We start from the raw sequence: 12,968 nt of genomic DNA on the forward strand, positions 1-12,968 counted from the left end.
AAGAGATGGATAAAGAAGGATTAGGAGGAGATGAAAGAGACTGATGGTGGAGGAAGGGATGGACAGATAGAGTTCGGAGTGTTAGCTGGACAGAACGGTGGCAGGAGGAAGAGATGGACACAGACAGGGGTGAGGAGGAGATGTGCACAATACATGTGAGTGAAGCTGCAGCTGCAGGGAAAAGGCTAGTATATATGTAAATCAGCATGTACATATATATGTATGTATGTCTGGGATTTCCTCTCAAACCCCTGGATCGATCTCAACTAAGTTTGGCACACAAACAGCTGACTTCAAGCCCATCAGCACTGTGGTGTTTATAACATCCCAGCTCTAATGACAGTGGAGTTATGGGAAGAAACGTGCTTTTTCAGCCCCTGTCAAATAGGTATGCTGTGTAGGAACAGTATTTACCTGCCTTGTTGCACTGTTTTGTTTAGCAGGTTCAATGTCAGGGGAAAGAAAGAGTTTTCCAGGCTCTGACATGTACACTGTCCTGCATGACAGGCATGTTGTGTTGGAGCAGTATCAGTCAGCTTTATCTCCCTCTTTTGTAGGGGCTACACATGTGAATGGGCACCTTTTGGAGGAAGGTTGTGATGGATAGGATGGGCACAGAGAGAGGGCAGGTAGGGATGAACAGGGAGAGAGGGGGCAGGGGGGATGGACAGACTGAGGGGGACTGGCACATATATAGAATTTTGTTTTTGCAGTGTATAGTTGTAGTCATCCCAAACAAATACTGCTCATCACATCTTTCATGCAATTCCCAGTGCTGATGGAAAGCTTTGGTTTGTTACCTTTTACAAACAAAGTGATTTTTAATAACCAGTACTCTAGTAGTAATGTCACCACCCTGGCCTGCGCAGACTGTTGCTGCCATGCAACAGTCCAGTTCAGTCACTGCCAGAGTACTGATTATTTCTCATGTTTTTCCATCCCTGTTAATAAATATCAATAAACCCAATATCCACTAGACTAATTTGGGACCACTCTGTCAAATGGGCATGTAAAGATCCAGCTTTAAAAAGAATTTCATTTGTAATGGGTAACAAACTGATGTTTTCTGTTAACAGTGGGCATTGCATGAAAGATGTGATGTGCAGTATTTGTTTGGGCTGACACCAGCTATGCATAACAAAAACTAAATCACACAAATCTGCTGAAACACAAGAGAAGATGCACCTGCTAACTCTCAGATATTACTACTATTCAACTTTGATGTCTGTAACAATCTGATCACTTACAAAACATCATTTGTATTCAATCTAATGAATTAATTGTATTATTTTTATGTTTTCTATTTTTTAAATGGTGACTGGGCTAATTTGAGTCTAACAAGTATCTTTGGAAAACTATATATTTTGAATTCTTTGTGTGAAGTGTAATACAAACTCAGGATTTGACTAGATGTATATCAGAAGCCCCCAAAACTTTGCTCAAAAAGTGTGACAGAACTGAGTCATTAGCACTACAAGACTAAATCATAATGGTCCTCATCTCCCAGTTCTACAATTATTGTGCCACCATGCCTATTTTGTTGCAGAATTTGTTATTTTATGATATGCAGCACCCCATGGTAATAGGGAAGGTGTCAACTTTTGGAAAAGACATGTTTTTGTCCATCAAATTTCAATTTTCTTCCCTCTAATATACACAGAAAACGATATTTCCTCTTTCCAAATGACATATTTGGGTCCATGCAAAATCACACTTCCACTATAAAATGTACATAGTCTTCAGAATGTGATTCATTCATTCACCATGTAAAATGAAATGTTATTCCAGCAAGCAGCCACAGGTATTGTTCATGTATGGAAAAAAGGTAAACTATGCCTGTAATAAAGTTGTACACTGGAGGGAAGGGATATCCTTGTGGGAATTAAGGGTGGATGTTTCTCAGGTGTACTATAGTCATGATTATGTTATAATGGTGAGGGAGTTGGTGAGTGTACACGAAACATACGACTCAAGAATCAAGAATCTTTGTTCACCATATATCATTTAACAATGATATGGGTTTCGTCAATTTGTTCCTTTATGCCAGAATGTTGGACCAATCTTTTTTCTGCATATGGAGAAGGGCAGATTTGTGGAAGTTATGGAGAAAATGCATTTCATACAAGTTCACAGTGCAGAAACCACTAGCATGTACACACATATGTACATTAATCCTCCATAGATCATGAGTATGACATTTCATAATTATGTTAAATGTGTCACTTTAAAATAAGTTTTCTTTACACAAAATAATTAATTTTTTTAACAGTTACTACTTCATATCTAAAAATTCATCTACAGAGTAGAAGGAGTTGTCGCTCAGAAATTCTTTTAATTTGCTTTTAAATGTTAGTTGGCTATTTGTCAGACTTTTAATGCTATTTGGCAAATGACCAAAGATTTTTGTGGCAGTATAATTCTGCAGAAAAGTGGATTTAATCTAGAATAGTGAAGATCATCCTTTCTTCTAGTGTTGTAGCGATGCATTTTGCTGATTTTTTTACTTGGTATGGGTTATTAATAACAAATTTCATGAGTCAGTATAAGTATTGCAAAGGTACTGTGAATATCCTGCATTCCTTAAATAAATGTCTGCAAGGTGATCGTGGGTGGGCTCCAGCTATTATTCTGGTTACACAATATTGTGCAATGAATAATTTTTCCCTTAATGATGAATTGTCCCAAAATATGATGCCATATGAAAGCAGTAAGTGAAAACAGTCATACTAGATTCATTGACTCATATGTTTATCACCAAAATTTGCAATGACCCTAATAGTGTAAGTAGCTGAAACTAACCATTTCATCAGATCATAGATGTGTTTCTCCCAGTTCAATTTCTCATCAGTGCACACACCCAGAAATTTTGAATATTCTGCCTTAGCAACAGACTTCTGCTCATAGTCTATATTTGTCAATGGTGTTACATTATATATGTACAGAATTGTATAAACTCTGTTTTCTTAAAATTTAGTGGGAGTCCATTTGCAGAGAACCACTTAATAATTTTCTGAAAGACATTATTTACAATTTCCTCAGCTGACTGTTGCTTGTTGTGTGTGATTACTAATCTTGTATCATCAGCAAAAAGAACTAGCTCTGCATCTTCATGAATATAGAGTGGCAAATCATTAATATAAATTAAGAAAATAGGGGACCCAAGACTGAACCCTGTGGGACATCATCCTTCATACCTACCCAGTTAGAGGACTTTCCTGAGTTTTGCAGACAATCTGTACTGTTAATTTCAACCTTCTACATTCTTCCAGTTAAATATGAACTAAACTATTTGTGCACTGTCCCACTCATACCACAATACTTAAGCTCATCTAAAAGAATTTCATGATTCACACAATGAAAAGCCTTTGAGAGATCACAAAATGTGCCAATGGTGATATTTGGTTATTCAATGCATTTAATATTTGATCAGTGAAAGCATATGTAGGACTTTCTGTTGAAAAGCCTTTCTGAAAACCAAATTGACATTTTGTTAGTGCAGCATTTTTACAAGTATGTGATGCTACTCTTGAACACAATACTTTTTCAAGAATTTTGGATAAAGCTGTCAGAAGTGAGATTTGGTGGTAGTTATTAGCATCAGACCTATCCCCTTTTGTATGCAATGGTTTAACAATAGTGCATTTCAGTCTATCTAAAAAAAATGCCCTCTTTCAGTGAGATACTACATATGTGGCTGAGAATCCTACTTATTTATTCGGCACAACCCTTTAGACTCTGTTGGAAATGCCGTCAATTCCATGTGAGCTTTTACTTTTGAGTGAATTTATTATTTCCCTAATTTCAGTAGGAGGGGCGGGTTGAATTTTAATTTTATCAGATTGCATAGGTATTGTCTCTTCCATATACTGCCTTACATTTTCCAATGAATAGCTGAATCCTTTTTTTCTCTACAACACTTAAAAATGATTATTAAAAATGTTTTCTACTTCTGACTTCTTGTTAAACTTTTCATTGGCAGTGTGGTTTCAACAGCCTGAGACGCAGTCATGTGTGCGAGTTGCGTTTGTGTGAGTGTGTGTGTGTATGTGTATGTGTGTCTGTCATCTATTGTTGACAGAGGCCTTGATGTCAGAAAGCTTTAATTGTGAGAGTCTTTTTGTTGTGCATATCTACAGCTCAGCATCTCTGCTATATGGTGAGTAGCAACTTTCCTTTTCATGATACTGAAACTTTTCACTGAGTTGGATAGAAATTCAGTCTTCCTGTGCTCTCAATTCCCCTGATTCCCTTTTAACAATATTCCAAATTGTTTTAATTTCATTATCAGAAGTGCTGATCTCAGACATAATGCACACACTTCTCAACTTGTTAAAAACTTTTCTTAATACAGTACAGTAGTTTTTATAATGTTTCACTGTTTTCGGATCATTACTCCTCCTAGCTATAAGATACAGTTCCCTTTTCCATTTACAAGATATTTTTATCCCTTTAGTAAGCCATGGTGTTTTACATGGTTTCTTACAATTACATTTCACTGTTTTCTTAGGGAAACTGTTTTGAAATATACTCACAAAGGTATCATGAAATGGGTTAAATTTTAAATTAGCATCAGGTTCCTTGTATACCTCATCCCAGTCTAACGGTTGCAAGCTTTCCCTAAAATTTTTAATTGTTCAGTAATTAATAGAATGCATTATTTTGGAGGATTGGTTTACATTACTGTACGGAGCTATGTCATATACTGCTAGTAGATGTGCATCATGATCAGAGAGACCATTCTTAACAGGAAAAGATTTTATTTGATTACATTTATCTTGGGTCTATGAAACGCTTTCTATCAGACTCTTTCAGAAGTCTACATTTAAATCCCCATAAACAATAATTTGCTTCCCTCTGTCTGACAGATAGCACAACAAAGAATCCAAGTTTTTCAAAAATAGTTGAAAAATTTCCCAATGAGGACCTATACACAGCTACAATTATAAAAGCGCCATTATTCAGTTTAAGCACACATGCACATGCTTCTGTTTGTTGCTCTACACAAAATTTTTTAGATTCCATATTTTTCACACTATGACAGATTTTAACATATATGGCAACTCCTTCTCACTCCATAGAGTCTCTACTTATATGTGCTGAAAGCTTATATCCACCTACATTTACCATTTCCATACCTGTGATTATATGATGTTGAGACAGGCATAGTACAGCTATTCCACCCTCAGTTTCTAAAACTTCTAAACAAACAAAAAGCTCTTAATCCCCTGATATTCTGATCCAATATAATATCATTATTTTTCATTGTATTGTTATGAGAATCTTGTGATATTTTAACATCTCTAGTACTGCCTCTCTGAACTTCTCATTAAGCTTCATTTCAATCAATGTTGTATGACTGGACACTGATCTTAGCCTAAACTCCTAACTCCCATGAGTTTCAGTGCCCCCCCCCCCCCCCCCCCAAAAGATTTTTGCTATCATCCCAACCAGTTTATCCTTCCCTTTCCTATTGAGATGCAAGCCATCTCTTGTGAAGTACCACCTACCAATACCATACAGGAACCAAACATATGCCTGACAAAGTAGCCATCTCAAGCAGCTGATCTAGCTCCATATTGACCCTCCTGACAGAGCTGTTCAGTTGGTCTTCGTTGATCCATTGTGGATCGTGGGACGATGGCTCGCATGAACTTCTTGATGCAATAATTTACCAACAGGCGTATGTATTGTAGAAGTTTATTTTATTTTATGAACTTCTATGTGCTACCAGTTTCGGCATTACATTGATGCCATCTTCAGGCCCTACTCTTCATAGTCGTAAAATTGCTACACACGGAAGGAGCCATATAACTGGATCTATGAATCAAATCATTGTGCAACAGCTTTTGGTGGCCTGGCTTACACAGACTCAGTCTGTCACCTGGCCATCAACAGCTGTTGCTGGATGATTTGATTCACGGTTCCAGTTATATGGCTCCTTCCATGTATAGCGAATTTACGACTATGACAAGTGGGGCCTGAAGAGGGTATCAATGTATTGCCGAAACTGGTAGCACATATAAGTTCATAAAATAAAATAAATTTCTACAATACATATGCCTGTTGGTAAATTATTGCATCAAGCTGTTCAGTTGGGGCCAATCATACCACATGAAGGCAAGAACCAAGCCAACATTTGTGTGGTTCATTGAAGATGCTATTTTTACCAGGTCACACTAAATGTTGTAGTCCTGATCCCTATCAATACTGTTTCCCACTGCACCCCCTACTGCTACATTATCCTGCTTTGTAAAATCCTTGCACAATGATCCTACATTCTTTATCACTTGTCTAAGACTTGCACTGCGCTCGAAAATACTTATGATCTGTTACCTGTCACCTAATTTTTCCTTCAAGGTCTGGCCCACACTTCTTCCATAGCTAATACCTAACAACAGAACTTTTCTCCTGCTTCCTACTGTTTTGAAACAGTTGGTCTCCTAGTGAAAGTCTGTTGAGTGCTGACTACACTTAAATCTACTTGAGCCTCTTCCTTTGTTGATTGAGGAAGCAAGGCAAATCTATTGTCTGTGCCAATGATGAAACTGTCAGATACTATTCTTTTTCTGTGGCCCCTGTTCCTTGCTACCATTTCCCACTTGTCTTCATCCTTCTCCCCCTTAACCTCATCATTTCCTCCCTAGCACTATCCATTTCAGCCTTAAGGGCTCTAATCTGCCCTTCCTGTTCCGCTGTGTTAAGGAAGTAGCTTAATTTCCCATGAATGGCTGTACAGTCATGGCTAAAGTCATAGTATTTCCAAACAACTGATTTGTAGAAAGGTGTCAGAATTCTGCAATGAATAAAAAGTCTGCACCCAACAAGAATACAGAACGGGACCAGTGGGTGTCTTGCCCCCCCCCCCCTGCCCCCCCCCCCCCCCCGCCCCCCACACACACACACTTTCCCTCTTTGCTGATGCCTATTGGTACACAACAGCATTCCTCTGACCTTCCATGAGATGTACTTAGCCAATTACAGAGGACATGTAACTTAACATAGATCCAAACAACACCACAACTTTGAACTTTTTGCCTACACAAAGCATTGTCAGAAGTGAAAGAAGTGGAACAACTGGGCACTAAATCCTTAATCATTGGTTGTTAGTTTTGTAATGTAACATTAATTCCCTCAGCAAATAGAGGATGATATATTCGATGTAAATAGGCTTCCATTCTTACTGCATGCCGGACAATCTAACCCTATGACTTTATATATGTACTTCTGTAAATATTAAGCAAGCAGATGCAGACAATACACAGCTGTTAGTGAACAGGAATCACTCTGTACCTTGAGCAATTTTCTTGTGTATTACAAAAAACTGAAGCAAAACGTATTTAGGCTTACAAATGATTGCTTTAGATAAATATAAAGGCACAGAATGGCTGGGTAACAACATACTTATCTTTAGAAGGTGAAATTCCAATATTGGTGACATATATGTTTACTTGAAGAGAGAAACAATTGTTTAGTTTTAGGACCTATCAGTTTCTTTCCTGGAGGGAGGTAAGAGGCAGATTCTGATGATCTGAAGTCTGACTAATCTGCCTCTAATTCACAGACTTCCAAAACCTATCTTTTTTTCCTCCCTGAGGAAAACTCCAATAGCTCTGATTGACAAGTTATAGATTTTTCTACATTTGTAGGTGTTTATTGGAATTTTGGCTCCTGAAGGTAAAACATGGCTATCAATCTGTCATCTGGTATTTTAACAGTTTTTTCAAGTGAATTATTGTTTTGACAAAAATGATTATTTTCTTTCTTATTACTAATTTTCTCAGCTGTGAATGAGGAAAGTTTATAGGTAGTTTATTTATTGTTAACTAATGGAAAGCGTTTCTTTATCCAGAAAAAATTGCAGTAGTTGTGAAACTAAAAAGTCGACAAGTCAGCTGGGTTCCCACATCAGCATGTATCCAGACAATATAGTTGCAAACTACTGAAAATCACTTACTGGAAACAACTAAATCAAAATAATTTTTATGTAGAGATTTTAAAATCACCAAACTTAGATTTGTATTAAGAAATGTGAATATATGTATTGTGAAAAGTGCCTTACATTTCATGTGTTGAAGACTTCTGATCTGTTACGCACATAATGATTCAGTAAAAATTAAGAGAATACAAAAAAAAGTTATTACTTAAAGGAATGAAAGTATTTCTTTTTACTATTAGAGAAACATAAACACCACTCGTAGATTAAACCTTAGCAACTCTCCCACTGGCCAAATGCTGCCTACAAGGCAGTAAATGCAGCAGTCTATGATTGAGGGACAGAAAAAAAAAGAGGAAGAAAATTTGCTAGCTTTCAGAATAAAGCCTTCATCGAATTAGAGTACAAATACACACACACCAGTGCCCATACATTGTGCCAGCTGGACACACAATCAGCTGACACAATGCAGAGTGCAGAGGCACAGTGGAGAGAGAGAGAGAGAGAGAGAGAGAGAGAGAGAGAGAGAGAGAGAGAGAGTGTGTGTGTGTATGTGTGTGTGTGTGTGTGTGTGTGGGTGTGTGTGTGTGTGTGTGTGTGTGTGTGCGCGCGCGCGTGCAGAGTGCAGAGGCACAGTGGAGAGAGAGAGAGAGAGAGAGAGAGAGAGAGAGAGAGAGAGAGAGAGAGAGAGTGTGTGTGTGTGTGTGTGTGTGTGTGTGTGTGTGTGTGTGTGTGCTATAGCTCAACAAAGGATTTATTCAGAAAGCTAATGAGCTTCTTTTCTCTTTTTTGGGTGTGCCTGCTGGTTATTAGAAAGGTATTTCATTTTATATGCATTTTGCAGCTGTGAACATGACTGTATTCAATGCAGAACAAGTTTGAATAAGAACACCTTCAGTCCCAATTCTTTTTTGTATTTTTTTACATTACACAACATATTTCAGACATTGTGGGCCCATCTTCAGCTGAAAGTCATCTAACAAATATTATGTATGCATCATGTAATTTAATAAAACATTAAAAAATTGTGGCAGAAGGTACTTTTATTCAAACTTCCTGTTAAGTACATACACTGAATAAGTAGAGTAAACTATGGCACAAGCAGTAAAAGGAGCTTTTAATGAAGCTTTCTTGTTCAGGTACAGACTTAAATAGGTCATTAGATATTGAATTTGAGCAAGTTTCTGAATAAACTAAATTCTGCAGGGCAGTACTGTGCAGCCTAAATCACTCGTACAACACCTAGTACCATTATAAAAATGAAGAAACTAAAACTAAGCAAACTGCTTGCCTAACCACCTCTGAACAGGTATATCAGTAAGTACCTATATGCCATTAGGTACACTGACAAGTGACTTACCCTCAATGCTCATTGGGAACTTTCTAGTGGGAGTCAAATCACAGCATGGTGATAACAATTATCAGTATCCTCAATCAGAACTATCTAACAGAAAATCAAGATTAAAATATTCACAAATGATGAATCTTAAGGGAAATCTACACCAACTGCCTGATGAACTCAACAGCTCTCAATGAACATCATTTACCTGAGAATTAAGTTACAAGCAACTTCAAACAGAAGAGACATGTTTAACAGGAGCCTGTAAACAATTACATACACAAAGAGCAAAATACAGAACATTAGTGCATCTTTCAAAATCTTAATGAGATGTTTCTGTGGGTTTATTAAATAAATTGTCTATGTGACCTGTACTATCTTGTCAGCAGTATTTGTTGATAAGGGCTGTTCACCAACATAGAACTGTAGCACTTCTCTTCCAATTTTGTGGTGTAATGTCTGTGGTGCTGTGTAATTATAGTCCAGAAGAAAAGGTGAAAGTTCCACAAAATGCTTGTTGAGCTCTTCCATAAGATCTTCATTAGTTACAAAATCTGTAAATACAAAATATATATTTTTAATTCATGTGAAATTATTGAAACAGTTCACTCAAATGTTTTTAGTAACTTTATAGTTGTCTTATTAAAATACAGATTATAAAAAATGTACAATTATTATGAAAGACAAACCATATTTTTGAATTTCTACACAGCAATCTCAGCCAGAAGTGACTGAATGACATTAAGCGTGTGACAAATTTCCTCCTTCAAATCCCCCATTGTAAAGCATTAATTAAACAGAAATTTTTAAAGCAAAAAGTTTTAATGCATAGACAGCAATTTTCCTATTCCAGTTCAGCTGAATAAGAATATTGTTGTTTGGCATTAAAATGTTTTTGCTTTAAAAAATTTGTTTAATAAACTACATTAAGATCATCATCTCCTTCCTGACAATGTCAGGCTTCACTAATGAAAATCATTTATTTTTTTAACTTATATACAGAGGTGAAGATCTATATCATTATATCAGTTTATGGATCTCTAATTTCAAGCATAGTTTCTGAAAAAAAAATATTGGTTATCATGGTCATTATATAAAGCTTCTTGAGTCATGTGTTTACAAACACAAAAATTGATATTCTGGTGCTGAATAATTTCTATCAACATATCAGTTAGATGCAAGGTTGTAGACACATTCTAAACCTAACATAAATAAAGTGAATAGTTCATCTGAGAAAGTGTGGGGATATGCTGAAAATATTCTACAAATGGTTAAGCAATTATAAGAAGTGAAATTAAAACTTTCCTGGCATTCAGATAGTTCCATGAAATTTTCTGCCAGATGTCCGTAACTTACAGACACAATATTTTGTGCAGAGTCTTCTTCAGGTGTATACTGGCAGAACTATGCTGAGCTATCCATTTAAAGCCCCACTGCCACATGCACACCTTCCTCAGCTGTCACTGCACATGCACTGCTAGATCTTGTGTGTGTCAGCTACTTGTCAGCACAATGCTATGAGGGCACGCACAGTTTTAAAAAGCAGAATTCAGCATACTTTTGCCACTGTACACCTAAAGATGGCTAGAAGAATGTGCACTAAAATATCATGGCAGTGAATTATTGACATCTGGCATTTCACCCAAAATTTCATGGAATATTTGGAACTCTGACATCTGATAAATATGCTGCATTGTTAACACATGGATTACTTTAGACTGTTTAAAATTTCTCATTATTTATAAAAAGTGTGATGGGAAAGACCTAATTAACTGTCATGCAGTTTCCTCAATGTCATATTTTCCCAAAATGTTTGAGAAAGTTATGTACTTCAGATTTGGTTTATCTATATAAAAACAAGCTTTAGTTCAACATTGTTATCAAAAATCTTGAAAACTTCTTCTCTGTTCTAAGGCAGATTTGTTTCAGCTGTCTATTTATTACTTGTTTGACCATGTTTCCATTATGTTCACCATTACAAAACACTATACCATGTACATGCAGGATACGAGAGGCTTCAGAAATGATGTATACTATAGTATTATATGGCAAAATGAAACTAGCAAATAAAAACAAATAAGTGGAACTGAGAACCAAACTCTTGACCTCCTGCATGCTAACCCAAAATGCTGTCCTCTGCACCAACTGCACATTAGTACTCTCATGTGCTGACAGAAGTAGTGAGTGTACTTGTGATAACAATGTTGCCAGATTGCCATCCTTTCATGTCTATTTACTGCTGGAAATATAGGCAGGATGAAATTTTGTGAGAGACATTTTTGTACTGCTAGTATGTGAGGAATCATACTGTGAAGTCAGAGTGTGCAAAATTTTCTTCACCCTGTATGTTCAAAAACTGATTATTCTAGTAACATTCTGATGGACATGGACTATATAATGTACAGATTTTATGGTAACACTGAATGGCAGAAAGAAAATGCTGTGTTGTGGAAATTTGCAGTTTTGTTTTCTTCCTCATAGTCAGTTTAAACTTATGATATCATGACATTTAAACCATTAGACAAATTACTTCTTCCACATATATTCTTTTTCCTTACATCTAATTTTAATGAGAAATTGTACATATAACTGTGTGCTGTTTTGTTTCCTTCCTTGAACTCAGTTTTAAGAGGAAAGAGGAAAATTGTATTAATGGCTTACTGACTTATGATTAGACTGCTACTATGGAATCTGAATCATTTGAAACTTTCCTATACTCGCCATCCATTAAAACTAAGAGAAATAGTGTAACTGAAGCCACTATCATCACAGATGCAGCAGCTGCAGAGGTTTCTCCTGTACCCTTATATTAATGATCCCAACCATTTATCCATTCGTTTTAAGTGACTTCATTTCACAATCTTGGTTTTGTTTGCAATAACAATAAACAATGCTCAAGGTCAGAGAGAGAGAGAGAGAGAGAGAGAGAGAGAGAGAGAGAGAGAGAGAGAGAGAGAGAAGCTGGACAGAGGAAATTGAGAGAGAGGGGGTGAAGGATGAGATGGACATAGAGATGAGAGGGAATTGTAGAGAGATTTTTTTTTTTTGGGGGGGGGGGGCGGGGGGGGGGGAGGGAGGAGATGGATAAAGAGAGGGGGAGGAGATGGTTGACAGACAGAGAGGGGAGAATGAGATTAGGATGTATATACAATTCTCCTTTAAATTTAGCAATTGCAAAGCATTGCCACATTTCCTAGCATTCTAATAAAAAACAATGAAATATTGACTATAACTAATCTAATATTGATACATTATCATTTACATTACATTATCTGTGATGTACTTAAATCCACTGATGCTCACCATCCAGCAATAATGTTAAACAAAATTATTAAATACCATTTATATTAATATGATGGTATCATTTAAATTAACTGTTTATATTACTTCTCTGAGGCTTGTCTTTGAAGAGTCTCAGTAATAACTTGTTCCCTGGTCATATTATGAATTCTGTAGGGTAAGCTGTGTGATGGGCTGCCATCTCTAGACACTGTGACCTATCTGATCCTCTCTTAGGGTTGTCTCCCAAAGATGGTTGCCTTTGCTATAGCTATGAATCCATGTCTCCAGGATTTGTCAAGTGTCCTTCCCCACTTTTTGTCACAGTTATCTTCACTAGGACTGCTGATAGAACACACTCTGGACAGTTGCTCATATTTTATCTGCATCAGCTAAGTTATGTATTCTATCAATATC

General features: G+C 36.7%; 1 protein-coding gene across 1 annotated transcript in view; it reads right to left on the reverse strand.

Moving 5' to 3' along the window:
* Window positions 1-12,968, reverse strand: part of LOC126113877 (venom carboxylesterase-6-like) — a 199,815-nt gene that overhangs the window by 62,525 nt on the left and 124,322 nt on the right. Inside the window, exon 6 of the mRNA XM_049915021.1 lies at window positions 9,642-9,826. Coding sequence (XP_049770978.1) covers window positions 9,642-9,826 — 185 coding nt within the window. The remainder of the gene's footprint in view (window positions 1-9,641; window positions 9,827-12,968) is intronic.

This window comes from Schistocerca cancellata, chromosome 1 (genome assembly GCF_023864275.1).
Source record: "Schistocerca cancellata isolate TAMUIC-IGC-003103 chromosome 1, iqSchCanc2.1, whole genome shotgun sequence".
Lineage (NCBI taxonomy): Eukaryota > Metazoa > Arthropoda > Insecta > Orthoptera > Acrididae > Schistocerca > Schistocerca cancellata.